At 39.6% G+C, this 26,395-nt stretch overlaps 2 protein-coding genes across 3 annotated transcripts; both read right to left on the reverse strand.

Moving 5' to 3' along the window:
• Positions 1-408: 408 nt before the first annotated feature.
• On the reverse strand, positions 409-15,435 carry ccdc149a (coiled-coil domain containing 149a). Its single transcript, XM_078276304.1, has 12 exons — positions 15,210-15,435; positions 13,872-14,033; positions 13,649-13,687; positions 12,626-12,733; positions 12,401-12,517; positions 11,711-11,883; positions 11,063-11,135; positions 10,812-10,896; positions 9,569-9,713; positions 9,222-9,298; positions 4,497-4,589; positions 409-2,874 (listed from the first exon to the last, which is right to left on the reverse strand). Exons 1-12 carry the CDS (start codon positions 15,258-15,260, stop codon positions 2,321-2,323), a joined length of 1,677 nt encoding a protein of 558 aa, XP_078132430.1. The 5' UTR covers positions 15,261-15,435; the 3' UTR covers positions 409-2,320.
• A 915-nt stretch (positions 15,436-16,350) lies between these two features.
• LOC144533994 (uncharacterized) lies at positions 16,351-24,940 on the reverse strand. Of its 2 annotated transcripts, none has more exons than XM_078275581.1 (7): positions 24,813-24,940; positions 22,066-23,676; positions 21,781-21,950; positions 21,473-21,696; positions 18,757-18,886; positions 18,584-18,684; positions 16,351-18,297 (listed from the first exon to the last, which is right to left on the reverse strand). In XM_078275581.1, exons 1-7 carry the CDS (start codon positions 24,847-24,849, stop codon positions 18,072-18,074), a joined length of 2,499 nt encoding a protein of 832 aa, XP_078131707.1. In that variant the 5' UTR covers positions 24,850-24,940; the 3' UTR covers positions 16,351-18,071. The 2 variants fall into 2 exon arrangements, with proteins under 2 accessions (XP_078131707.1, XP_078131706.1); XM_078275580.1 differs by having other exon boundaries at positions 22,066-23,992.
• Positions 24,941-26,395: the final 1,455 nt, after the last annotated feature.

Raw genomic sequence — 26,395 nt, forward strand, 5'->3', positions numbered from 1 at the left:
ATAGGACATTTTGCAAGTTGAAAAATTACAGTCAGTGCTCTCTGGTGGACAAACTATGTAATGGTGATCAAAAACATATATTGTATTTCTTTCATATAATATTTGTACTGTAATTTATTTTTACTCACTGGCCAAGATATACAAAATACTTATACATCTGTTGTGAGCAAATAGTGTCCGATATATAGGATCTGGTCATACTTAATTTTTTTTTTTTTTTTAAACCTGCTTATATGTTTCACTAAAGTGTTTTATGTGAAATAGTGAGAAAGCCTGGCAGGGAACAGTTAACGTCATGGCTAATGTTTAAATAACGCAGGACAGACAGATTTGTGACCGGCCCACAACCGTGGCTCCTTCCCCTTCCACATCTTTCCTGAAATAGAAAAGAAAGAACACAGTTGTGAGTCTAACACATATGCAAAGCTCAGTAATTTCTTTCAGGCTTTCATGTGCATGCAAAAATAAAAATAAATGGTCAACGACTTTTTGAGGAACCCAACGCATGCTGGTATCATCTTGCAATTTCATTAGTTCAGACTCCATCTGGTTTATGAACTTAAACTCCTTGGGAAAAAAAGGCTTGCTGCAGTGTGCCAAATCAGCTGCCTGGCACAGGGCCGACACTGGGTACACACCATGGCTCCCTAGCTCCAATTCTTTCTCTCTCCTCGTCTCTATTTTGTGTCAGAGATTAAAAATAGCAAGTTGCCTTCTGCAGAATAAGCAGTTCATGGATTCTGGCTTTGACACTGTGTTTGCCTGGAGAGGCCAGCTGTCACCTGCATGCAGGAAGAGTAGGCCTCACCACTGATTCTCAATACACAGTGGGCTCTGGACTCTGGCTGTGAGACAAAATGGGTGTGTCTGTGCATCCATTTTACAGTGTTGAAAAACTTTTTGTTTTCAAAATTACACAATCATACTGAGACGCTTGTTGTGCGTGTGTTTGCATGTGTATGTAGATTGAGAAAATACCGTCTAAGGCCCTAAAAAGTGGAAAATATATAAATGATGTTTCGCACATGGACAACTGAAATAAAAATCCTTCCAAAAATGAATGTTAATTCAATTAAAAATAAAATTTGAATATTTCTAGGATTTTAGACAACTGTCTAATGTCGATTTGTGATGTAAGAACAATTTTCTCCCAAGGCTGGAAAGAAGAGAATCAAGTTAAGCTGCTCTAATCTGTAAAACAATCAAAAGACTGAGACTGCTGCATTTAGAATTAATGAGAGACCAACCTTGTGAACCCTTAGAAATTAGTCGGAGCGATTTTCTGCGGATATGGGCTCATTTTCTGGTTGAGAACATTACTATCAAACAAACCTCATCTGTGTGTGAAAGCTCAAACAAATATTGCACAGAGTTCCCAAAGTCAGCCTCTGTGTCAGAGTGGAAGTGTAGTTTAATGAAAATCCTGCTTGTGTGGTTTCTAGCTTCAGGAGGGACCTGATACAAATATCAATAAAGAACTTTCAATGTCACTAGACCAGTGGTTCCCAAAATACCATGTGCCCTGTCAGGTGAACTCGAGTACCTCTTCATTGACAAGAGTTACAGTTAATCATTAAAAGTGGATATTGTTACAATCCTGTTCTCATACAATCAATTTTTTTTTTGGTGCATGTGCGTGGGTCACATAAGACCAACTTCAAGACAGGTAATTTTGCAGGTTTATGCATTTATATTAATAAATATCAGTATATATTTCCACATATAAGGCACATGTCATCTCATCCAAATATCAACTTCTAAATAAATAAATAACTGATGGATTAGTAAGATTCACCTAATCATACGTACAGATGAATAGACATCAAAAGACATATGTACAATACATTCATTACAAGTTTTGGTAAGCCAATTTTGACCCCCTATGAGAGTAACAAAATGTAGCACTCAGTTTGTTGGCATCCCTTAGGAGGAAGAAGAAAGCAAACAATTGGGATCATCTTATCATAGGGGAAAGGAAGAAGGGAATATAGAGCGCAGGAGTTGAGGTTGCTATATTTGTTATTTTCCTAGCTAAATTCTTCCTGTAGGGCATTAAGTTTGCAACTCCATTGATTTCAAGATTTTGTGTTCCAGCGCAGCAACAACCCTGTCTAGGTACAAAGTGCACCTCCGGCTCTGTCAACGGTGGCTGAAAAAATGTTTTTTTCTCTCTGTTTTATTGAGTAAAACAGAGCTGCTAGGTGGAGCAGGGAGCTAGTGAGCGGTGGTCATGGTGTGTGAATGCAAGCTGATTAATGCAATTATCAATAAGAACGACAAGGACGTGGATTTAAATAAGTCTTTCAGTGACGTCGTCAGATCATGCCAAGCTGTCACTACAACAGGTGTCACTGCGCAGAGCCACAATGTCCCAGTCCCCTGTATTCGACACCTCTGTGGACTGGTTCTCTGGAATTGATACAGAGTCTTCTACATGTTCAGGTGCATGATTTGACTTATTGTCCTGGAATTGGCAGGGCTGATGACCCACTTTTGAATGATCAAAAGAGGCTTGTTTAATTGGAAGCCATGAAAGGTCTGACTCAGTGGACATTACACCCAGCGCCAGAGCTGCCTCTTCTCCTTCCTCCACCGTGGAACCCAGTTCTTCATCCTCCCCTCCCTCTACCTCATGCCCCGCCTCTTCCACTGGACTCCGCCCCTCCTGCAGCCCTGAGGCGGCTCCATCTTCCGTCAGGGTCTCGATTTCTCCCCCTCTCCTGTCAATCCCATTCGTCTCCACCCCCACCAGAGGCTCCAGGCTGTTGAGCTGTGCAGGTGCGTCTTCCCTACTGACGCCATCTGTGCCAAGATCGCTGCCAGCGGTGTGGCATTCCCACGATGATTCATGTGAACTTCTGTCGTCTGACACAACTGGGAGAGGGAAGAGGAGACAACTGGTCATTTGATCTGAGGCCATAGTTACATTAGAAAACAAGTACTTTGGCCCTAATCCTAACCCTAACTTTATTTAATTTGCATCTATCTAATAAAGCGAGACGTATCTTTGACTCCTTTCCTGCTTCCAACGTTAGCTACATGATTGCTGGATATAAGCCAGACACTATATAGTGCTAAGTAGAACATAACGTAATCTCGGAGATTATTCCTTCACAGTGCTGTGCAATGCGAGAAAATCTCAGAGTTGATACGGGCAGACACAGCAGTTTCCATCTGACTCCCCCTGGGTCGGGTTAATTAAGTGTACTGCTAACTTACAACACTAATAACATTGCAGTCGCTAAAATGCCCCCGCCATCATGAGGCTAATGTCTGATTACTCCACATTTTCATTGTGATATTTTGTGATTACATTTTGAATCTGCAACGTTCTCTGTCAGGTAAATATAGTAGTACAATGTCTTCCTCTGATGTAGAGGTAACCTACACAGTAAGTCAGTAGTAGGCTATACAGTGGAGTTGCATATTAAGTGGTTTGGGGTCCTTCTGTAAGTCATTTTGGGGTACAATTTGGTTTTGAATTCTACAAGCAGCAATACCACAGGCCGCGCAACCGGCCCATTCCAAACCGGCCCATTTTCAACGGGCTCTGTACTAGTAATACTAATACTCCTTATAAAGAACTCTCACTGAGTGGCAACATTTCAGCCAGAGTTTACAATGCATTTTAAGGAGGGATAAACACATGCATATGAAGCAGAAAACAATAATAGTTGGTAGTTAATGAGTTATCGCTAAGTACGAAGAATTGAACTGATGTCACAGTAAGCAATTGACTAGCCAATATAAACTAAGGATGCTGAAAGGCCGAAGCCTATAATGGTGTGGCAGTCAATCTGTTAATTACTTCTATTATATCTTTTTTTATGTGTCAAAAACACTTACAAAAGAAAACACAAAGAAAACTTTCCTCTTTTGGACCACTGTGTCAATGTAGAAAGTTATTTCAATTACTTATGTGACTGAAGTGCTTCCATGGCAACAGGCTAAATATAGCAGCAGCGCCACAGACAAGGGGACGCAAGACAAGTGTGACGCCCCGCATCTCGGCAGTAGCAACAGCTTAGTTCTGCTTCTTCGCCAAAATATGCTCTCACTTTGGGGATTACTGACCCATATTTGTGGATGTGCAGGCAAAAAGGTTAAAGACTGCACATAGAGTCCTGGCCACCTTTTCTCACACACACATACACACGCAAAAACACGTAGGAAGAAAGCAACATTACTTAAACTGGCATCCATATTTATGCCCCCCCCCCGTCCCCCATCCCCTTTCAAAGAGAACACGGCAGAAGTTTCTGAATGTCAGCGGGCGAGAATTTGCTTCACATTTTCAAAATGCCATGGCATTTGGGCAGCTTGCACCAATGAGAAGCAGAGAGGAGTGGAGGCGGGAAGGGAAAGGACTTGGGTTAAACAGGGAAGATAGCAAGGAGTGTTTAGCACGCGGTGGCTAATTACAGTGTTTATCCCGTTAGCTGTGGGTTCTATTATCAATGGCTGGAGAAGTCAGTTACACACAATTACACACTCACCTTTGGGTGGCTGCATGTTTGGCTGAGTTTTGGCACGTGTTGGATGAAGCTCTGGTTGAAGGTTTTCATTCTGTGTCATATTGTCTCGTGTCCCTGTAAGACCACAATCAAAGAACAGCACCCTGTTACTTTCACACCCAAATCACAACAAAAGCACACAGTAAGAGGTATGAAGAGTTTGGGTCATGTTAGGAATGGATGGAGCTTGTCCAAGCACATGTATGGTGCTGTGTTGTGTGTGTTGAAACATACACGCACGTATGCATTGCAGTGCTCACAGGAAGTGGCTTTAGTTCCCTGTCATCTGTCTTCATTAGTGATGGCTGCACGCCTTTTAGGATGACACCATATGCTACTCATAGGAGACTGCACTATAAACCAGACATCACACATACACACACAAAACTGTTTTTACATAAACACATGCATACACGGGCCTGTAAGTGCGTGCATCAGCCTTTGCCTTCACAGAAACCCTGTGAATAGGCATGTTTCTCTGGCCATTCAAGTGTGAGGCACAAAACCAAACAGAAGAATGAGAAAATGGTCGACTGGATGGCAGATGCCTAAGAATCATGAATGGTGAACGGAGACCATATTGTTATGAATACACTCCATATTGTTATGGATGCTCAGTGTTTACACTGACATGGGAACAGTGAGTGATAGCGTGGGGTGGGGGCTGTTTGGATCCTGTGGCTTCTACAGATCAACTGTGGGCATCAAGAGAAGCAACAATGTTGCAGGATGTTTAAAAGAGTGGTTTTAATCATTATGCTATATTATTAGATTGAAATGTCTCAACGAATATTGGATGGACAACCATTACATTTGGTACAAACTATTATAGCCCGTCAGGAATAATTATAATAACTTTGTTGATCCCAGGTCAACATTTCAATTTGTCTAGTTTATGACCAAATACTTGACAAAACCAATGACATCCCCATCAGTCTCAGCTGTAAATTATGTTTATTGCTAATTAACTAAGATGGTGAATTTAGTCAACATTATGCTAAACATCAGTTTGTTAGCACCGCCACTTTATTGCCTGATGTCATTTAGTAGCTAATTTTGTTAGCTAGTTTCCTGTAGTTTTTGACCAGGTTTGCACACACTGCAGCAGGGATTTTGGCCCACTCCTCCATACAGACCTTCTCCAGATCCTTCAGGTTTCGGGGCTGTCGCTGGGCAATACGGACTTTCAGCTCCCTCCAAAGATTTTCTATTGGGTTCAGGTCTGGAGACTGGCTAGGCCACTCCAGGACCTTGAGATGCTTCTGACGGAGCCACTCCTTAGTTTAGAACAGGTCTGTGAGAGCCGGAATTCTTACTGGTTGGTAAATAATCAAATACTTATGTCATGCAATAAAATGCAAATTATTTAAAAAAATCATACAATGTGATTGTCTGGATTTTTGTTTTAGATTCCGTCTCTCACAGTTGAAGTGTACCTATGATACAAATTACAGACCTCTACATGCTTTGTAAGTAGGAAAACCTGCAAAATCGCCAGTGTATCAAATACTTGTTCTCCCCACTGTATATGTAACTTTATGTCCTTATAAAATTAAATATGGTAAATCATTTGAAACTTGTTATAGCTGAAATGACCAGATGGGAATGTTTTTGGTTAACCCAATGAATCAAATATCTGGAAAAAAAATGTTACATGACATTAATGAAACATGAATGAATCAAATACTGCCATAAAGCAATAACGCTCATTGACTAGAAACACGGCCCACAACGACCCGATACAACCGGAGATATCAATCAATTGGATCAGTTAAGAAAAGGTCTTAAGGTTTAAGACTACGCCTGCATCCGAGCACTCTCTTTAAGTTTTGAGAGAGGCCTTAGAGGAGTTTTGCAGACTGCCTTTGAAAGCCAATAATACGGTAGTGTTGGTTACTGAAGAGCAGTGCCCACACTGAGCGCAGCAGTGGGTCTCCAGCGCCAGGCAGCATTCAGGAGGAAGCAGGAGACACCAGCGACTTCATTTAAACCTCTCTGGCAGCTGCCTGACCAGCCATCTAACCATCTCCTCTTCTCCCTAACACACACATACAAAATACTGTATAGGCGTATGCAACCATCCCGCAAAAGATAACAGGCTCTTTTGCATTATATGACACTCCAACATACGGGATCATACACTCCATATCACAAATAAGGAGACAAAAAAAGAGATGTCTGTCAAACAGTCAAACGGTTAAACCCTACACTGGGATGCAGTGCTGTCTAGCTCTAGAGTGACAAGGCAATGCATGCATCTTGAACGGAAACAAGTCTGTCACTGGACCAAAACAAAGCTATGGGTGTATTCTTTATCCACCTCTGTCTTTTCAATAGCTGATGCACACTGACATGCTTTCATTGCTGTGTTACATTTCAGGTGCACTCATTCACCATGGGGGTTGGGTGGATTGGAGGACTGGTGGGGATCTATCAATCACAACTTTATCCGACTCACTGCATCAATGTCATTGTTATTGTTTTTGGCTCTCTCTGATCCTGAGACAACGTAGTCACCTCTAGTTTTTGTCCGGGTCTCAGATAGGCAGCCATAGCCCTCCATCCTATCCTGTTTGCCTTTAATATCCATCAGCCCAACTTCGTATCACATCAAGGCCACAGACGCTCACATCTCTCGCTATATTTCTGTCTCCCTAACTGTGGTGGACAGTGTGGTCGTCAGGCACTCTGGGCCCTCGCCTACAAATTCCCTAATAACGGCACATTCCCCTAAATGTGTTTGTAATGTGGGCAATCATTTTCAGTAATGGATGCTTGTCAGTTTTATGGCGGTGAGAATGACGGTCTCATGACAGGGCACCTCCATCCAGCCGCAGCCCCGCCACCTCTCAGTCTGGTTTATACACGGCACAACATCTCCCTCCAGTGGTAAAAGCAGGGAACTATTTTTTAGGTAGGCTTTTTCTGACTGCAAATGTAGTTTGGAATACTAATTTTTTATACAGTTTACATTTGGTAGATTACATTTGGTTGCGGTTTTCTGAGGATGAGGTTTATTTAAAGGATGGAAAAAGCTGTCAGCCATTTTATCAGAATGTAAGGGCTGCTATGGATGCAGTGCATATCAAATATATTTTATTCATAAGCCGGGGTTTACTCATATACACAGATGCATGGATACATAAAAAATTAAAAATGGTGTTGTATATGTAATTGTTTTTGAATACTAGTGGAGTCTTTTATTTTGCTCCTCAAATTGAAGGAGCTTTTCTCCACTGTCTCACATAATGACAAGAATAAAAAAAAACCCGATATCTACAGTTTTGAGAGCATATTTTACTATTTATTTTATCATATCCTATTCCTATATTAGTTTGACTCCAATTCCCAGAAAAACAACTTGGTCTGTTAATCAATTCTTTTTCTCTTTTCTCTGACTACACAGTCTGCATTATACTGTATATAACTCTACGATATGACAGCCCTCTGTCCTGGTCTCACATGACTTTTGATTCAAATTCTTGCCAGTGAGAATCTGAGCACATTTTAAAATGAACCAAGAAGACAGTAGCGTGCTTCTTTTAATGTCTCTCCTGCGATTAAAACATGCCCAACCCCAACATTCAAAAATAATATTTTTTCTCCCCTGAGTGTACATTTTCAGACAGATCCACTAGACCAAAAATATAAGTGTGTGATATTCAGGCAGCCTGCTCTAGTCAATGCTATAATGAACAGACACATAAGCGGGTGGTCAATGGAGTCAACACATTGTAAACGGTGGGCATGAGGTGACACGCTTTCTGGGCGTCTGCCCAGATTTGTCCTGGCAGGACATAGTGGAGGGCATGGATGGGCTAAGTGGGGCAGAAGGAATACATACTCCCAATTCCCACGGATACGCGGTAGGTCAAGCCTGAGACGCAGCAAGAGAAGAGAGAAAGACACACCGTTATCAACATAAAACCTCATTAATGTAATGAGTGTAATGGAATTAATATTTCGATTAAAAAAAAGGAAAAAGGTAAAACAGTGTAAGCCAGTTTGCTAGCTATAACAATAAGAGATAATGGTTGTTTTTTTTTAACTTAAAACTTAAAAAGCATTTAGGAGCAATGTATGTGAGGTGTAGTGTTGGAAAAAACATTTTCTTCTTATATTTCAGCAAATTCTTAATTATAAAAAGGGACATAAATGGCACTTTATCACGTTTATCAAGTTAAAGGGTCGGTAGTTAACCTTTTCATTTTTACATTTACTTTGTGTGAACACGCACGCACGCATGCACGCACGCCCATAGTCACACGGTCATGTTTGCTAATGGTGTGGTAGAGGAAGTACCAACCGGGTCAAAAACATAGGCAGAAACATTGACACACAGTCTTTGCGAGAGTGGATACATGCAGAGGTTGAGACGGATGCCTACAGTAAAGTTCCTGATCATATGTAACTGCCTTATAGACATTTAACTACACACAGCAGCTATACCTTCTACCCACTTTGCTCTAATTCACATGGATTTATCAGAAACATTCAAAAATATTATATAATTGTGAAATTATGATGATTATTTAATACACAAACCAAAATAATGTATATCCATGACAAATTACTGTATGACTGTTATTACTCTGTCTTTGTTTAATAAGTGGATTTTGGTTTCAGGACTTTAAGAAGGAGACTGCAATGTGGTACAGCCTAAGTGTATTTTCTGTGGAAGCTTTAACAGTTGGTCTAGAGACCCACCTGGAAGACTCCACAGTCCTGAAACCTCCAACGTCTTCAGCTTCTTTTCCAAATCAGCTACTCTGTTTCCAAGGATCCTGCAGACCAAGTACGATGGGTCAGGTTACTGGGGACTGATGAACAGTGTGTGTGTGTGTGTGTGTGTGTGTGTGTGTGTGTGTGTGTGTGTGTGTCACAGTCCAGTGTTTGCCTTGCAGGTGGAGGAGGATTCAGGAACAGGTATGTAAACATTATAAGTGTGCCAGGAGGATGAAGTTTACAGCTGAGGCTTGTGAAAAAGTCCTTGCAGTCAGTGGAGGAGCATGTGAGGGTTCCTCCGATATCATTATAATGTACCATTTCATTACCTGTTGGTGTGCCTCTGGTGCTGGATCACCAGGTTCTTCTCGTGGATGGTCTCCAGCAGAGCTGTGGCCAGGGACTTGAGGTCGGAGATGGACTGAGGCGTGGCTGGCAGGTTGCAGCCCTGCTCTTCCAGGAGCATCTCCTGAACTAGGTGTCAGATAAATCTGATTTTAAGACAGGTAGGAATTTATTTTATTATTTTTATTTACCTTTATTTAACCAGGAAGAGAAATCTCTTTCTTTCAAGAGTGTCCTGGCCAAGACAGGCAGCAGTACAACCACACATACATACAAACACAAAATACACAAAAACACTAAAAACATAAAACAACTTAAACAGCAAATCCATCAAAGTCAACCACAATCCTAAACACATCAGGCAAAACATCTACAGCCAGATGTGGCTGCCTCCAAGTCAATCATCATCCTCTTAAAAACAACCAATGAGACCAGCTCATTAAGTTACATGGATTTCTGTAACTTGTTCCATGTAGAGGGAGCAGCAAACTTAAATGCCTTTTCTCCCAGCTCAGTTCTAACCTTTGGAAGAGACAGAAAGAAAAGATCCTGGGAACAAAGATAAGTAAGTCCCAATACTATTTACACTGATATAGGTCAGAATGGAATAGAAGGAGAGAATAAAAAGAAGGAAGCTATTTTTATTTGAAGCCATCTACAAAAACATGGTACTAACCTACAACCTGCCAATAATGCACCAGTCAAACGTTTTTTTTTTTTTTTTTTTTAAAAAGGGTGATTTAACATGAGACGGGGAAAACAGTACGACAAGAGCAAGACAGAGATGGAGAGTTAGAAACAGCTGTCTACTAGTGACACTCTCCTAACTTTAACTCTGGAGCCCACTGTGCTGCTTCTGCCAGCAACTGTCAGTCTTGGCAGGCTCATTTCCCCGCCAGTGGTGCTCTCTACCACTCGGAATACAATTAGTAACCCAGCTGGTGCCCGAGCGGTGGCTTCAGGGATCGGCAAAAAGGAGTTATTAAATAATGCATTATGACATGGCTAGAAACAACGGTGTTTTAAGAAACTGGTTCGTTATAATGAAGAATGAATCAGTTGCAGAGTTTATCTGATCAAAAACTACCTCATGTGCCATAATACAGACAGGTGGTGAGGGAAAACATTTTACTGGCCTTCAACACTCCCCAGATCAGCTGCTCTGGTATCTATTTATGTCGGATTTTAAAGAGAAATCAAAGTGAGCTGAACAGTTTGTGTTTTCACCTTGTTTGGCTGAGAGGACACCAGTTAGAGGACTGCTGTTTGATTTCCCATATGTGCTGTAGTTTTTTCTCCTCTCAAGAGCTGTCTGTGGGGAGGGGAAAACGAGAGAATAAAGCCCGCTCTGCCATGTTTGATGAACACTTTAAATAAAAGTTTTACTTTGAGTTCATATGCATACGAATGAAAATTCAGTTAGGTCAACTGAATTGTTGTTTCATAAATCCTCAAAATCCCTGTGATTCCATCTGTACCTTGTACTTCATGATGTTGGATTTCAGCAGGTTCACTTCCTCTTGCAGTTGGCTGAGACGCTCATGCAAGTACCTACAGTAACAATGATCCATATCACCATCAGAGTCACAGCATATATAATGAGATTGATGAGGTGCAGATTGCATGCAAATCATAACGGACACGGACAATAGTTTTAAGTTGAAGCCCAGGCAATCATAAATATTCTATATGAAACTTGATGTTTGAAAATGTTTGAAATAAGTCAGACGTGCAATAGTTACACAATACTTTACTCTTAGTGTAAGCCGTCCCCCATGATCATTTAAACTAATAGTCAAATCTACATTTTGGGGCATAAAAAACAATCATTGTTATTGGTTTAATCTTACAAAAGCTCAAAAAATCTAAAAAGGACTCCCCTCACCTACTTAACATCAAGTACATGTATACAGGTAATGTTGCATTGTCCAACTGATATAACTAGTAGCAAACTAAGTACTAAGATTTAAAGCCATTTCCTGGGAAATGCAACTCTTATCAAACACATGAGCCTTCCAGAGGCTGAATTAGAGATTTAGAAAAATAGAAGTGGAACAGGCTTGAAACAATGTTATCAGTGAAGGTAGTTCTGTGTCCTAGGTATCTGCTTCATTTGTCTCACTTACCTGTTCTCCATGCAGAGGGCATCCACATCAATTATGCGTGCCTCACGGTTGCCCAAGATGTGGTTGAGCTCCACGTTGAGCCGGTAGGTCTTCTCCCTGAACACACTGCGCTCCGACTTCACATCCTGCAGCTCGTCCGCCAGAGCCTTCATGTTGTGCTCCATCTCCTCCATCTAGAAAAAAACAACCAGGCAAAAAGGTTTGTCAGAGACTCCATTGAAAGATATTTTGAAGCTCTGTTTACTAAAGTAGAGTTTGCTGAGTACATACACTATTTTCAGCAATCAGCAAGAACACCTCAACAGCAGGTTCAAAGGAGGGGGGAAGTATTGTTTTTTTATCAAAATAATAGAATCAAATAGAACACCATCACAATGTAAGCCTCATAATGGCAGTATTTACTGCACTGTGTGTATGTAGCTTGCAGGAGTGACAGTAGTCATGGGGGTAAGAATAAAGTAGAAAAAGTGATGCATGTCCCTGATGCACAATGCAAAATGTGAATGAATTGTATTATGAACTACTGAGGCTATTTTTGTATGTTTTGAAAAACCAAAGAAAATGTACCTATGATCAAATGTCATTGTAACACTGGACATGTTTAAATGTGATGTGATATCAGCTAAATTTGAGACAGTTGTCTTGGTTTTGGATGATTTAAAAAAGAAGAAAAAAAGGAAATGTATATACCTGTAGACCTGCTCTCTCTAGCTGGTTAACTAGATCCTCACGTTCATGGGCGGGGAAATGGCGCGCGCCCACCTCCTCATCCCCCAGCCTCTGTCGAGTAATGGTCATTCTCAGCAGCTGTAGCAAAAAAAAAAATTTGAAATGCACTGTGTATCTCAAACACATCTAATCATGCACTGGACTGAGTAAAATGGTCATGTTATATGCTGGCCCTGGTAACCTTACCTTGTTATCCCCCTGGGCCTCGGTGAGCCTCTGAGTCAGCTCCTTCACCTCCTCAGCCAGCTGTTTCGCTCGCTCCCTCGAGTCTCTCACCAGCTGAGCCAGGTTCACCTGAGGAGAAGGTGGAGAAGAAGAGGGAATGACAATGGTATGTTTGGATGTAATAATGGTAACAGGCCACTTGATCCATCATGGAGAGGGTCCAAATCCAATAATTAAACCCATTCAATTAGGATACCACATCTTTCTTCTTCAGCTCAGGGAAACATATACACAGGGACAATTGTTAACATACAGAAACAACTGTGATTTACAGCTTTTGAATGGGTTGTCATCAAACACATCACCCATAGGACTAAATACAGTTCGCTATAAGAAAACAGAATTCTAAATAATCAATATCACAACTAAAATCCCTCTCAGTCTAAACCATAGATGTAATATTTATTTCAAAGCAGATACTTAATTGGTCATTTACTTTTTTCTTTTCTTTTTTTTTACAACCAATTTACAAGAATCCCATTATTTACTGTACTGTACATAATAAGCAATAATATGTGTCAGCATTATCCTTTTCACAACACTGATGTTTGCTTGTTGTTTGTCCTCTAATCAGCAAGACTCCTTTTTTATAATGCATTGCAATTCAGTAACCAACTCTTTAATTCTGGTGTCGCAGCGTGCTTGAAAGCACCACCAAGCAGAGTCCTTCTCTTTGTCTCTACAAGACAAAAATACCTTGACATTTACCCTAACAAAAAAAAAAAGATCTCGTAAGGTGGGTAGATTTTTACTGTGGACATGTAATCTGTATTTATTTGGTATTATGAGGATGTTTGTCCATTGAGATCCTGTATTTGTTGTGAACACATGTCCCAGAGGTTAGCTCCCCAAACTAAATCAACATAAAATGGAGGGAGCAATTTTCATTCAACCACACCATACAATTTACACTGTAACATAACGAAGGCAAATACTTTAGCATAAGTGACAGTGAGAAAGTCTTTTAAATCAAACACAACTCACTTGATTGCGTTTTTCTGGTGGCAAAGAGGGGTCACCATCCTAAAATATGAAACGAGTTACATTATCAAAATATTATCTGTCATCAAATACAATTAGAAAATATTACATTAAGCATACTGTTAAACATTCCCATTTAATTGACTGACTGCTTGGTCAGAGAGTATATAGACAATACTGCGCACACAGACAAATGCACATCACCTTGAAGGTTTGAACCACTCACAATGAGTTCCCTGTACTTTTTCTTGAGTCCCTGGTGGCGCTCCCTCAGCTGGTTGGCCATCAGCTTGTACTGGTCTCTTTCCTGCTGACAGGTATCCAGCTCCTTGGACAGGATGAGCAGGGCCTCTTTCTTACTCTCCAGCTTGCGCTTACACACCAGGAACTACAACAAACACAGTACACAAGGACACAACAGAGACAAGTGGTATTATGAGATGCTATATTGTGCATACAGTTAATTGCAAGTCAACGTCTATCTCTCGTAAGCTTATTCTTGGCTTAAATATTTCCCTATCCTGCAATGGCAAAGGTCAAATTACTAAATAGTGCAAATATTACAAGCCCCGACCAGTTCCCTACAGATGGAAAAACACACACTGGAGCGTTAACGTGTAGATAAGGAACAGCAGAAGGAACAGCGTAAACCTTGATAGCTGTCAGACCAGCTCATAACCAAATGAAATAGCAGCCGCTACAAAAGGAGCTGAATGTGCAGTAGTAGTGTGTAGTGAAGCTTGTAGTATGGCGTGGTTTGTAGCTCAACCATGCTAATCCCATATGTGAAGCTGCAACTAATGAATCTGCCAATTATGTTCTCACTTAGTGGATGTTTGTTTGTTCTATAACATCATACAACATCTCAAAATAGTGAAAATGTCCATTATACTTCTCTAAAACCCAGGGTGGTGATATTACATTGCTTGTTTTCTCTACAAGCACTTCCAAACCTGAATGCAGCTTCCTATCACATATGACAAAGAAATACAGCAAATCCTTTGATTTTATTTGGGTTTGTGGGTCACTCTGCATTAAAGAGCTATATTGGAGTATTTTCATTATATTGGGTATTACTAAAGTTTCTATATAAGCTTTTTAAAAACACTTGAATTATTTTTTTGGGGACTACACGTAAGCACTAGGCTATATGAGTAGTGCCATTTACAGTCAGTTAGGCTTATATTAGGTTTTCTATATTCATATTAGGTCGAATATTCAATCTTCAGGTTTTGATACATTTATTCGAGTAAATGCAGTCCCACAGGTGGGCTTATCTGGTCTAGCCATAGAGTCTAGCACATAACGTTAAGGGGAGTAAATGTATTTCCAACCTAGAGTCTGTCGGCACGACAAAATAGCTAGCTTACCCTTTCTATGAATCGTTAGCCTATCTAGCAAAAGACGAAAAAGTAGCGTTTGTATGTGATGTTAAACAGCTCATCGGTCTAACGTCATTAACGTTAAGCCAAGACACCGAAGCCCATTCCATATGGATGAGGGAGCTTCTGTAAAATCAGTCCGTCTCTGCAACAGCTGTTCACGGTCTTCGCCACTCACTTACCTCGCTGACGAGCCCCTGCCAGTCACCCTCGCTCCTTTTAGAAGACTGCATTATCCGAAATATTATATATGTATATATATATATATATATATATATTTTTTTTTTTTTACAGAATGTCAGGATGAGGGCTGCCTCTCTGCCTCCGTTCGAGCTGCCTCTCCTCCGTTTGTTTATCCTGCAACGCCACTTTCTTTGGCTCTGCTGTCTGTCAAATCGCGCAGAAGAAAAAAACTACGACTTCCGGTACAACGCTGACAATAAAGTTCTCGTTGAAGGAAATTAGTTTTGAGAAATAATTCCAATTTATATGTATGCCCCACTCCATAGTATGCCCTAACACTATTTAAGTATGAAACACTGGATATCCTACATTATTCGGAAGTAAAGCGAAACTGGAGCGCCCCTTTCTTGGGGAATAATAAACCAGACTAGCTTGGCCTCAATTCCAGTGGTGGAATGGATGTAAGTTTACTCAAGTATTGTACTTAAATACAAATTCAAGGTACTTGTACTTTATTTCAGTTATTTACATTTTAAGCAACTTTATATTTCTACTCCACTACATCGCAGAGGGAAATATTGTACTTTTTACTCCACTACATTTGTCAGCTTTATATACCATTCAGATTAGTTTATCCCCTTCCTGTCCAGTTTAAAAAACATGTATTTCCAAATTGATTTTTGAACTTATAGAATATGATGCGTTGCTATAGATCAACAGTATAAGGAGTTAAAATGTGCACAAGCTTAAACATACACAACAGTAAAATGCAACATACACATAGATGCAGCCGTAATACTAATCCAAAAACATCATGTATTATAGTAAAGCACTGATAGGGAACATTTTACTGCACAATAAGTAGGCTACTTATTTAACTTAAGCACATTTTGCTGATAGTACTAATAAGGTTTTAAATACAGGACTTTTACGTGAAGTGGAGCATTTTCAGTGTGGTATTAGTATCTTTACTTAAATAAAGGATCTGAATACTTTGTTCACCCTTGCTCAATTCTCACCCAGTATTATGTTACAAGAAATTATGATACAACATATGTTGGGTGGATGAGAGGAAATTATCTTTGACCAATGTTGTGCCATAACTATAGCACAAATATAATGAAACACATCTTACAATCATATTTTCAAAATATTTATTCAGATACTCAAGTTGAAGTATATGTTGAGGATAACATCCAATATGCCTAAAACAAAAATAATGAAAAGAGAATCTTTATCTGTCATGAAGCTTACATATTCCATTATGTTATGCACATGTGCAATACCATTCAATTCAATTAAAAAATAAGACGCTTGCCATCGTTTCTGCTGACTTTTGTATGATACACAGTAATGGCATTGCAGTCCTTGTTTTATGTACATTTTGTATTTTCACAAAACAGAATGAATACCCAACCTCTTTATTCGTCTCAAAACCCTTCTGAAATTGTAGAACCTCAGCAACCTCAACAAGTCAGCTCAAGAAACTCAAAACACAGCTTGTCCTACCTCTATTATTTGTGAAAAATCAGCATAGGATTTGGTATTATAGTTAATTGTCATTCTTTTACCCCCACATAATGTAACAATATCATGGAAATATACAAGAATAAAAAAGTGTTTTTTTTAAAGGACTCTAGCAGTAACGTTATATCATCAGTAAAATATAAAAAGTATCAAAAGTACAAGTATTTAAGAATTTTCAATTTTTTAGGTATGATTGATTCCTCAATCTGTGAAAACATTATGGACAGATGATCATGATGGACAGATGATCAACAGTAATGTAATCTAACGTATATGCATTCACCGTTACCCTTTCTCTCAAAAATGATTGTGTTGGTAAGTACTCCGTGTATCCTTAAATTCTTTTTACAACACTGGCAAAGATCGTTTACACTCATTTTCTTCTACTATTTCCAGCGTGCGTGCAGTTGAGTTCTGTTGACAACTATGCGTCGCTCAACATACGTCACATACTCCGTTGCTCTGATTGGTTGTAGGTCTATCCAATTGAATGCAGAGGCATTTTCTTTCCTGGTTCGGTTGAAACACGCCCCATAATCACAGCCCAATGGAGCCGTATCAGACTCATATTCTGACTAGAATCTGAGTATGATGACGTCAGGCTAGGACTGACTATGATAAATAAGCACATTGGCATGTAACTAATTATTGTTATTCTGTCATAAAAAAAAAATTTGTTTTGTTGAAAAAACGAACAGAAGATGTTTCAATATGTATTACCTAAATATTGCTTTTACTTTGCATTTCTCAAGGTAAGTTAAGCCACATGAACAAGAGTTTATATGAATAGATTAATTTATGTTAACTAGAATTTGGGCACCATTTCCACAAAATGAAAAAGTTGTAGTGCAGGCTTCTGCCAACAGGTTTTCTATTATTAGTACAATAAAGTACTCCTTTAAGAGATTAGTCAATACACCGCTCTGTCTATACAATATTCAGTATTTTGTATGTTTTAGTCCGCAAATGTGGGAACAGTAAGAAGCCGGATACATTTCAATGTTACTTTCAAATCACTAATAGCTGGGAATACAGAGACTTAACATTCTGTTGTAATTTGTTAAAGAAATAAAGTTACAAAAGTTAAGATAGTAATTCATCTCAAGAGGGGAGACTTGATCTTTGATTGATGTTGTGCCATAACCCTAACATAAATAGGATGAAACACATTTTACAATCATACTTCTACACATTTATTTTGATATTTTAAAAAACTGTATGTTTAGTCTCTTTAAACAACTTAGTTGGGACACTTTAACTATTAAAACTGTATTACAACAGAATTGCGTGTGCTTTATTCTTGCTCTGACTACTTGTTAGACTTTTAAATTGTTTTAAGTCATCTTCAAGTCACTGGATTGAGACTCCTGAACTGGGACACCCACAAGCTCCTTAGGGTTTATGGACATCATTGTACAGTTGGTGGTGAGGTCGTCTCTCCGAAACATTTCCTCTAAGGGGGGCTCTGAATTCCACCCTTGGGTCTTGGCAAACTTGTAAACACATCCAAAGAGATCAGGAAATATCGTCATCACATCAACTTGGGCTGCATCCCTGGGACTGCAAAAAAAAAAAGGAATAGTTTACATCATTTTATATAACATTTTGTATGTCAGGGTGGATATAGTTGCATAGTATTAGCAAGCAGTAGGATGAAATAGTGTGTACAAAAATTACATTATTCTTAAGACGTACGTGTTGTATGTACTTTTTGTATTGTAAAAAGACTACTCGACACTTTCTTAAAAAATAAATGAAAGTGTGAATAATGATTGTGTCAGTGTTGATAAATTACGAAGGATTGATTTTTAGTGACATCTCAAGGCCCTGCATCACTTTCACTCACTAGTGCTCATGGAGGTTTCGTATGAATCGCAGTAATCCCAGTGTGTTGTCAGGGTAGGCTTTGTTCTTGGCATCCATCTTCTGGACCAACTCTGGTGGACACTGCAACACCAAAAATAATTAATCATACAGTGGATTTTAGGAATACAGAAGTTACAGTTATGTTGCAGTTACCTTATTTCTCCACTGTTTGAAGGATCCATCTCCAGCACATTCTTCCAATGAACGAACCAGTTCCTTGTCAGCCTTTCGACATTTCGCCACCTCATCCCTGTTGCCAGTCCTTCTCAAGTATTCAACTTTCCTGAAAATCCAGGATGCATGTATTGCAAAGTAAACAGAACCTTACATAATCTCATATGATACTAACTAAAAATGGTGTTTGAGACCATTTGCTAGGCAAAACAGGCCGGGTATGCTGTGGATTTCTCCACATGCCAAATACGCATGATTGATACTAAAAAACACAACAGCAAAACTGTAAGGAATGTATATAATAGTGTTATACAAGCGCTAACTAACTACCAACACCTAGCATCTAAAGCCAATAAGCAGTACCATTAGCTACAATAGGTGGTTGTTAGCAGTTACATGCATGATTGGCACATCTACTGTGTTGGAGTTTGGATGATGCTCTATCACAGTGTATGCTAGCATTAGCAGCTCTTTTCTTACTTCTTACTATAGATAGTTTAACCAGAACTTCTAGGTTCTGTTCTGACACGTGTTACAATGCTAATAATTAAAAATCCAGCCTTAGAACAAAGCCTTACCCAACAGTATGTTGTGTGGTTCACTGCATACATTTAGATAACAATGCAAATGATCTATACTCTTTGTTTATCTAATATTTGTTTTTTAGATGCCTTTAACAAACACAATTTACCATAAGCCCCAGTCTTTTGAAGACTAAATATCACGGCACCCCATAGAGGTGAGTCAATGGGCAAGTTGAGGGGGGTCATGGTTAGTTCAGACAGTCTCGCATTGCCAGACCTTCCTCCACAGCACTGCAAAGGAGGGTCTGGCTAGTCCACACGGCATTCCGGGATGGGAGAAAAACGTGCTCTGGTTTATTGGCATTTCTTTAAAACAACAACAATCTTTTTGGGCGGTGCTGAGCCCCGGGAAACAATGATAGTGCGGCTGCAAAATAGCCTCGGGAAAGTACTTGTTTGGGTGGAACGTGTACGTTTAAAAGTTGTTTTAGTCGTGCAACAGAAAACTCAGATTCAACAGATAAGTCTAGCTAGCTGTCTGGATTTACCCTGGAGAGATCTGAGGAGCAGTTAACCATAGTCCTCATAAATCCACCGGAGGTTAAAATTCCAACACAAAGAAAGCGGAAAGTGTGGGACATCCGGCCTAAAAAGAGGGACATCCGGCGGAATTTCTAACATTATTGGCTTTTATCAAAATGAACCTATTAGATGGATTTCCATAACATTTGGTATGGACATCCACGGTGCCCAGAGGATGAATCCTCTACTCCAGTCACAGCTTTCACTTATCCTTTATCTATGTATGCTTATAAGCCTGCTGACATTAGAATGTAGCCCAAACCACTGTTGTGCCTAAATATACAGTCGCACAGTGCCACCAACATAGCTATTGGTCTATCAGTCTTGTTTCATTCTTCACGCCACTACGTTACTTCTGAGCAAAACACAATAAATGCCTTTGAGATTACACTGAAAGTGTGCATTATCCCAATTTGCACACTTCATCACATAGACCAAAAAATATAAATCTTCAGGGGTCCACCCAAACCCTGCAACCCGACCCAGGGCCCATATGGGTTTGGCTCTACGGTTCATACTGTCAATTGGGTCCGGGTCCGGTCCCGTTGTTTAACATTATGTGTAATATCCATGTGGATCAGTGAAAACCCAGCTGCTGAGCGCTGATCAGCCCTGATTGTGATGGTAGTGTTGTGTGTGTATGTATGTGTGTATTGTAACTTGCAACATTGAAAGCAGAGGTCAGACTTGCTTGAGCACAAATGATAGCAAATTAGCAATGCTGACTTTAGCAGCTGTGGCAACTTAATTGTTTAAAAGGGCAAACAGTCAAAGTTATCTTTATAATGCTATATGCAATAAAACTGCAAAGCGGATACTAAACATTTCTTATCCGCCACTGTGACACCAAGTGGACTTTTAAGCTGAAATAATGAGTAGACTTGCTTATTGAAACGGCATGGCTAGAGAGGAATAACAGAAAACCTGGATGCATTTTACCAACTTTCTTGGCAAGGAGGATGGATTATATCCGTCAGAGCCAGGCATAGGGGAGAAAGCTACAACTGTTACATTAGACCACACAACGTTTGGTTTTGACAACTTAATTAGTAAATCAACGTTAAAATCTGTGTTGTTTGGGTCTGTATCTTTTGGGTCCAGACGAGTTCGGGTCCGACATTTCTCGGTTCTGCATGGGTCAGGGCCCTAGCTTTCAAATAATAGACGGGTTTGGTTTCGGGTACACTATTGTAACCCATTACAACCTCTACCACAAAGACTTGCAAAAGACATGAAATAGTTGGAGATTGCAGAGGCAGTGGTACACAGCCAGTATGAGGCTATAATAGCAGCCTGCCTTTCAGTATGGCTATTCAGAATAGCTATGACCACATTTCATACTGAACCAAAAATGTCAACCTGTTACTAGGCTAAATGAAAAGTCAGACGATCACCAGTCATTAAGATACATAATCTGGGAACCATGAACGTTTGTACCACATTTTGTCCCATTCCATCCAGTAGAGATATTTCACTCTAGACCAAAATGATAGAACAACCAAATGACTGACAACACCATAGAAGATAGACCATAGAGTAGACAATTGATTACATTTTATTATTAATCAATTAGGCTATTTCTTTCTTACCTTTCAGGTTTCCAGAAGAAGGGATGACTCAAGCATTCTTCCACTTTAGGTCTGTTCATTGGTTCTTCATTGATCATCCACTCAATGAGATCCTTTGCCACCACATCTTCAACATGGTCCAAAGTGTACTTCCCTTCATGAATGTTGCCCTCACATTTATAGGATTTGTCACCGAAAGGATGGTGTCCCCCAGAAAGGATATAATAACTGAGCATACCTGCCACCTTAAGAATTAACAAAACATTTAGCAATCAAGGAAGCATTTTTAAATTAGTCATCAATTAAGTTTGTAAGACAGAAAAACTGACCTGTACATCAGTGTTTGCCTTGTATGGTATGTCAGTGTCACCTTCGTCTGCTAAAGTCTCCTTGGCCATCCAGCATTTAGTTCCTGCACTGGCTGTACGATAAGTTGTTTGGCCTTTGGATAACCGTCTACTTATGCCAAAATCAGCTAATCTTGCCCTCCCATTAACATCTGTAGGACATATCAAGTAGACAAACTTAGGAAACATAATCATGCATGACATATTCAAATACAGTTTTTTCCTGAATTTTAAAATTCCATCATTTCAGTATATTTTTTAACTTACCGATCAAGACATTCTGTGGTTTGAGATCCCGATGGAGAATTGGAGGACTTTGACAATGAAGCACCCTTAAACTTTCCAGAACCTGAGAAACAAGTTCTTTTATCGGCAGACTTCTATCATTACTTCTGATGTACTCTTCCAAGGTGTTTTCACAAAGTTGAAGTCCAAGATATCCAAAGATCCCATCCTCCGCAGCATCAACATATCGTACAATAAATGGATGATCAAGCTCTGGAAGTCGCAGAAATCCTTCCTCATTCTTCAGCACTTGATAGTTGCATTTAGACATTCTCTTAATAGCAACTTCAGTGCCATCATCTCTCAGCCCCAAGAAGACTTCAGTACCATCACTTCCCTTCGCTATGCGGAATTCTGCATCATTCACATAAATCATGCTCCCAATTCTGGTTACTTTACTTTCATCAGTGCTCAGAAGCTTCTCTAGTTTTTCTCTCCACCTATTGCTTATTTGTAGCCATTTGTGTTTTATTGATGATACAGTAGTATTGAACTGGAAGGGTATCACATTTGAAGTTGACTCCATAACAGGAGCTGCTGTTAGATCAGTTGCAGCAGTGCAAACATCATCGTTTGGGTCTTCTTGCTTTTCCTTCTTTCTCTTCTTCTTTTTCTTCTTTTTCTTGGATCCAGGTAAGATTGCAGAGTCTTTACATTCCATGTTTGGTTTGCCGAAATGATTTTTCAGTCGTCTGAGCACTTCTTTCAGCTTGTCATTCATTTTCATATCTGCAAATGCTAGTGTGTCCTCAGGCACCGAAGTTATCCCCACTGATGTAAAGATGGAAGCTGCCTGTTCAACTGACAGCAAGTTTGCAAATACACCATATGTGTAGACTCTAATGTCAGAAGAATGTTGGTCCTTTACAAAAGGAGCAACTGTTTTGCATAACTTCTCAATAAAGTCAGGATCCCAGCCATCTGTACCTTTTGTTTTCTGTGTTATCACATACAGAGTTTGCAGAACAGCTTGGCATATATCAGGTCTATCTTTGGAGCAAAGCCGGTCCAGTAGTTGGGGGATTATAGCTAATGCTTGCTCATTTAGTACGTCTTCCATTGTGCAGAAAACTGCATGCAAACTATCTATTGCTCTCTTTACATCTCTCTCAGGGATGTTTGGAAAGCGACTGACTGCACCTGTAATATACGTGTTCACATTTTTAGTGTTCTTCAACCATTTCATACTTCCCTGGCTGTATTTCTCATTACCTTGCCCAGTAACAGTAAAGAGAATTTCGATCATGGTCAGATGGGTCTGAGGATCCTCCAGCAGCATGTGACTGTCAAAGGTTTTCAACACTTCTTCAGGTGGTTTCCCTCGCACAGCAATTTCCATATCCAGGAAATATCTGATTTTGGAGCACAATTTGTCTCCTTTTGATGCAAGTTCATGAATCATCTGAGATATTTTTTGTAATTCAGGATCAGGGAGAGGTAACATAGTTACCAGTGCACCGGCAGAGATGAGCACTTTCAGAACATCCTCCCTGTCATTGATGGCAGCAGTTCGCAGCGGTGTGGGAAATATGGGATTGCATCCGTTTGGATTAGCTTTTGCTTCAAGTAGTTTCTCCACAAAATAAAGTGGTGCTTTGGATAGTGAGACATAATGCAAAGGTGTTAAGACATTTTGGGAAGCCTTGTTTGGGTCTGCACCCTGATGCAAAAGGAAAGTAAGAATTTGCCTATTCTGATTTACAACAGCAGCAATCAGTGGAGTTATATAGTCATTCCACTCTCTGCAGGGGTAAACTTGATTAACGTCGTCTTTAAGTAATTTTTTGAGCTTCTTGGGGTTGTTGTTTATAATGCACCTTATTATAGGATGTGTTTCTGTTGGGGGGGCTGTGACCTGTGTGGTTAGCTGGATAGATGAAATGATATTCATTTCTTTGCTTCAGAGGAACTGTAAAAAGACAAAAATAATTATGTTAGTGTACTAACATTTGGTGCTATTTTAAATTTTGACATGCAGCCAAAAGCTATTATTAGAATTCAAGGTTCATTATGTTTATTTTATTTTCAAGATGCATTTTTATTGCTTTTAAAAGCTCAAACGAAATCCCATTTACAACCAACGTATTAAGGTGGGTGCCGTGGGTACAGATCGGCGATACTTCAAACCAGAGGGCAACCACATCGGAAACGGTCTACATGCTTACATACAACACTATAAAACTAGAGGTGACGTTTGTCACCAACACTGTGATAAACTTGGCCAAGTACCGACATAGGCTGTATGCAAAAACAGTTTGATCCTACAACTTATAAACCTTCCTATATTCAGTGTATTTGCTGAGATTGTTATTGTTATTTAATATTGACATAAATACAGTTGAGTAAACACTGGTCCCAAATTCTAGAATAGCTAATGCTAAGGATTTATTATTTTTGGTTTCGATTTGCTAATGCACAGATCGGGCCACACCTTGCCCTTACTCACTGTTTTAGACTTTGAACTTCCTCATTCAGCCTGTAGGCTAAACCAAAATTAAACTTTGAATATGCACAGGTGTAAAATGCCTCCAGAAGGCTATTCATACGTTTTGATCGTAGTTGGTACAAGGATGAAATATTGTGTTATTAAACAAACTGACATTAAATAACCATGGGTTATGAATAAGACTATGCTACATGAGTGTGCTTTTCCTTAGCGAGCACACACTAATTATTTTACATAACAAATTTAAGGTAACTAGAAGAGAATTGCAGGAAAATGTACTTACAATGTCGACGTGGGGCGTCTGCTGCAATATGAATCATATCTAACAAAACTTAAAATGCAGTGCTCTTTTTGTAGGCTACTCCTGTCTGTGACTGACAGTTTTTCTCTCTAACCCTGCCTCTGAGCTCCTCCCATTTACAGAAATAGGTTAGTCAAGACTTGCTGGGACAGGTGGTTTGGGTTCAGAAGATGAAGGGACATGGACCTTTCACTTTTATTGCTACCTGCCACGACAGTAAGGCTGGTATTGTTTTCACTTTGTGAGTCAGCGTGTATGTCATCATGGCAAAATGTGGTGCTGGACACACCTAGTGTAGCAGGAACTACCACAAAAATGAATTGTAGTTCTTTGCCTGGTATTTATATTTATGTCTGTCTGTGGACAGATTTTATTGTCACAACAGTGCAAGCAGCAGTCTCGCAACTTTACAGGTGTGGAGTTGAGATTAAGGGTGTGGTCCACGCAAGAGTGCTGGAAGTACAGGGTCTTGAGTAAATATGCTCATGAGCCCTCAGCTATTACCATGCGCCCACAATCATGTTTCAGGAGTTAAATTACCTTTTTTGCTCTCGGTTTAGCTTTACCGATATACACCCTACCTTTGTGGTGAAGGTTTTAGCCATTATTTTCATTAATAGTTCATATTTTCCTTATTGATGCAACCACTGAACACCAGTCAAATATAAGACAGTACAGAAAGTATAAGGCAGGGCCATCTATTAAGGAAACTAAAATGATTTAAAGGTCTGCACAATACATAGGTTTACATAGCATTTATTCTTGTTTTTGTTAAACTACCATTAAATAAATACATTCCAGCATTTTATTTTATTTAATGTGTCCTCACTTGACTTCTGAAACCAAACCTACACCCTTGCCAGTACTTGGAAAGCTGCTGATAGGAAGACAAACCGGTTCCTTTCTGTTAAAGTTCAACACCCAAAAGATATATATTTCTGCTGTGGTAGGTTGCTTTGCATGAGGCTGTGACATTCTGATGGAACCATCCGTCAAACCAACACAGCCAAACTAAGCACATACAATGTGGATAAGAAGCCTGCTGAGTTTAAAAGCTGTTTTACACTGGAGCATGCCATTTTATTGGAAGAAGACATATTATGTAACTCTGTTATATAGACATGCACATGTTATGATGATAGTATTCAAAGTAGTATTGTGTGTATTATAGTTGTAAAGTACGAGTTATTGAACTGTCATTGAAGAATGGTGCCATCTTAATAGCCCCAAACACATGATATATATTAATTGGTAAGTCAATATTGCTGCCTGCCTGTAGGCCTGTAGATTTATCATCCCTTTATTTTATTTATTTATTATTATTTTTTTACAGTGCTCATTTACATTGTGCAAATTAGCAGTGTAAATTGGTGAGCATGCAGTGTATTGATGTCTACACAGTTTGGCGCTAGACAGGTAGTGTACAGTGACTTTTTTTTTCTTTTTCGCTAAAACAGGTGAGACTGAACTAAAACCGTGTAGATGTAACCCATAAAACTAAAACCAAGAGCTGAAAGACGCTAAAATGCTCCGTAGAACTGAGAGAGACTGCAGTTGTTTGATAA

The sequence above is a fragment of the Sander vitreus genome, chromosome 19 (genome assembly GCF_031162955.1).
Source record: "Sander vitreus isolate 19-12246 chromosome 19, sanVit1, whole genome shotgun sequence".
Lineage (NCBI taxonomy): Eukaryota > Metazoa > Chordata > Actinopteri > Perciformes > Percidae > Sander > Sander vitreus.

Excerpts from the sequence above, each read along its gene's own strand:
- LOC144533994 (XM_078275580.1), bottom strand. The coding sequence starts at position 23,974 with ATGAATATCATTTCATCTATCCAGCTAACCACACAGGTCACAGCCCCC. Across the intron at positions 21,951-22,065 it reads ACCACAGAATGTCTTGATCG|ATGTTAATGGGAGGGCAAGA; the intron begins GTAAGTTAAAAA and ends TATGTCCTACAG. Across the intron at positions 21,697-21,780 it reads AGGCAAACACTGATGTACAG|GTGGCAGGTATGCTCAGTTA; the intron begins GTCAGTTTTTCT and ends TTAATTCTTAAG.
- ccdc149a (XM_078276304.1), bottom strand. The coding sequence starts at position 15,260 with ATGCAGTCTTCTAAAAGGAGCGAGGGTGACTGGCAGGGGCTCGTCAGC. Across the intron at positions 13,688-13,871 it reads AAAAGTACAGGGAACTCATT|GATGGTGACCCCTCTTTGCC; the intron begins GTGAGTGGTTCA and ends TTCATATTTTAG. Across the intron at positions 10,897-11,062 it reads CCAACATCATGAAGTACAAG|ACAGCTCTTGAGAGGAGAAA; the intron begins GTACAGATGGAA and ends CCCTCCCCACAG.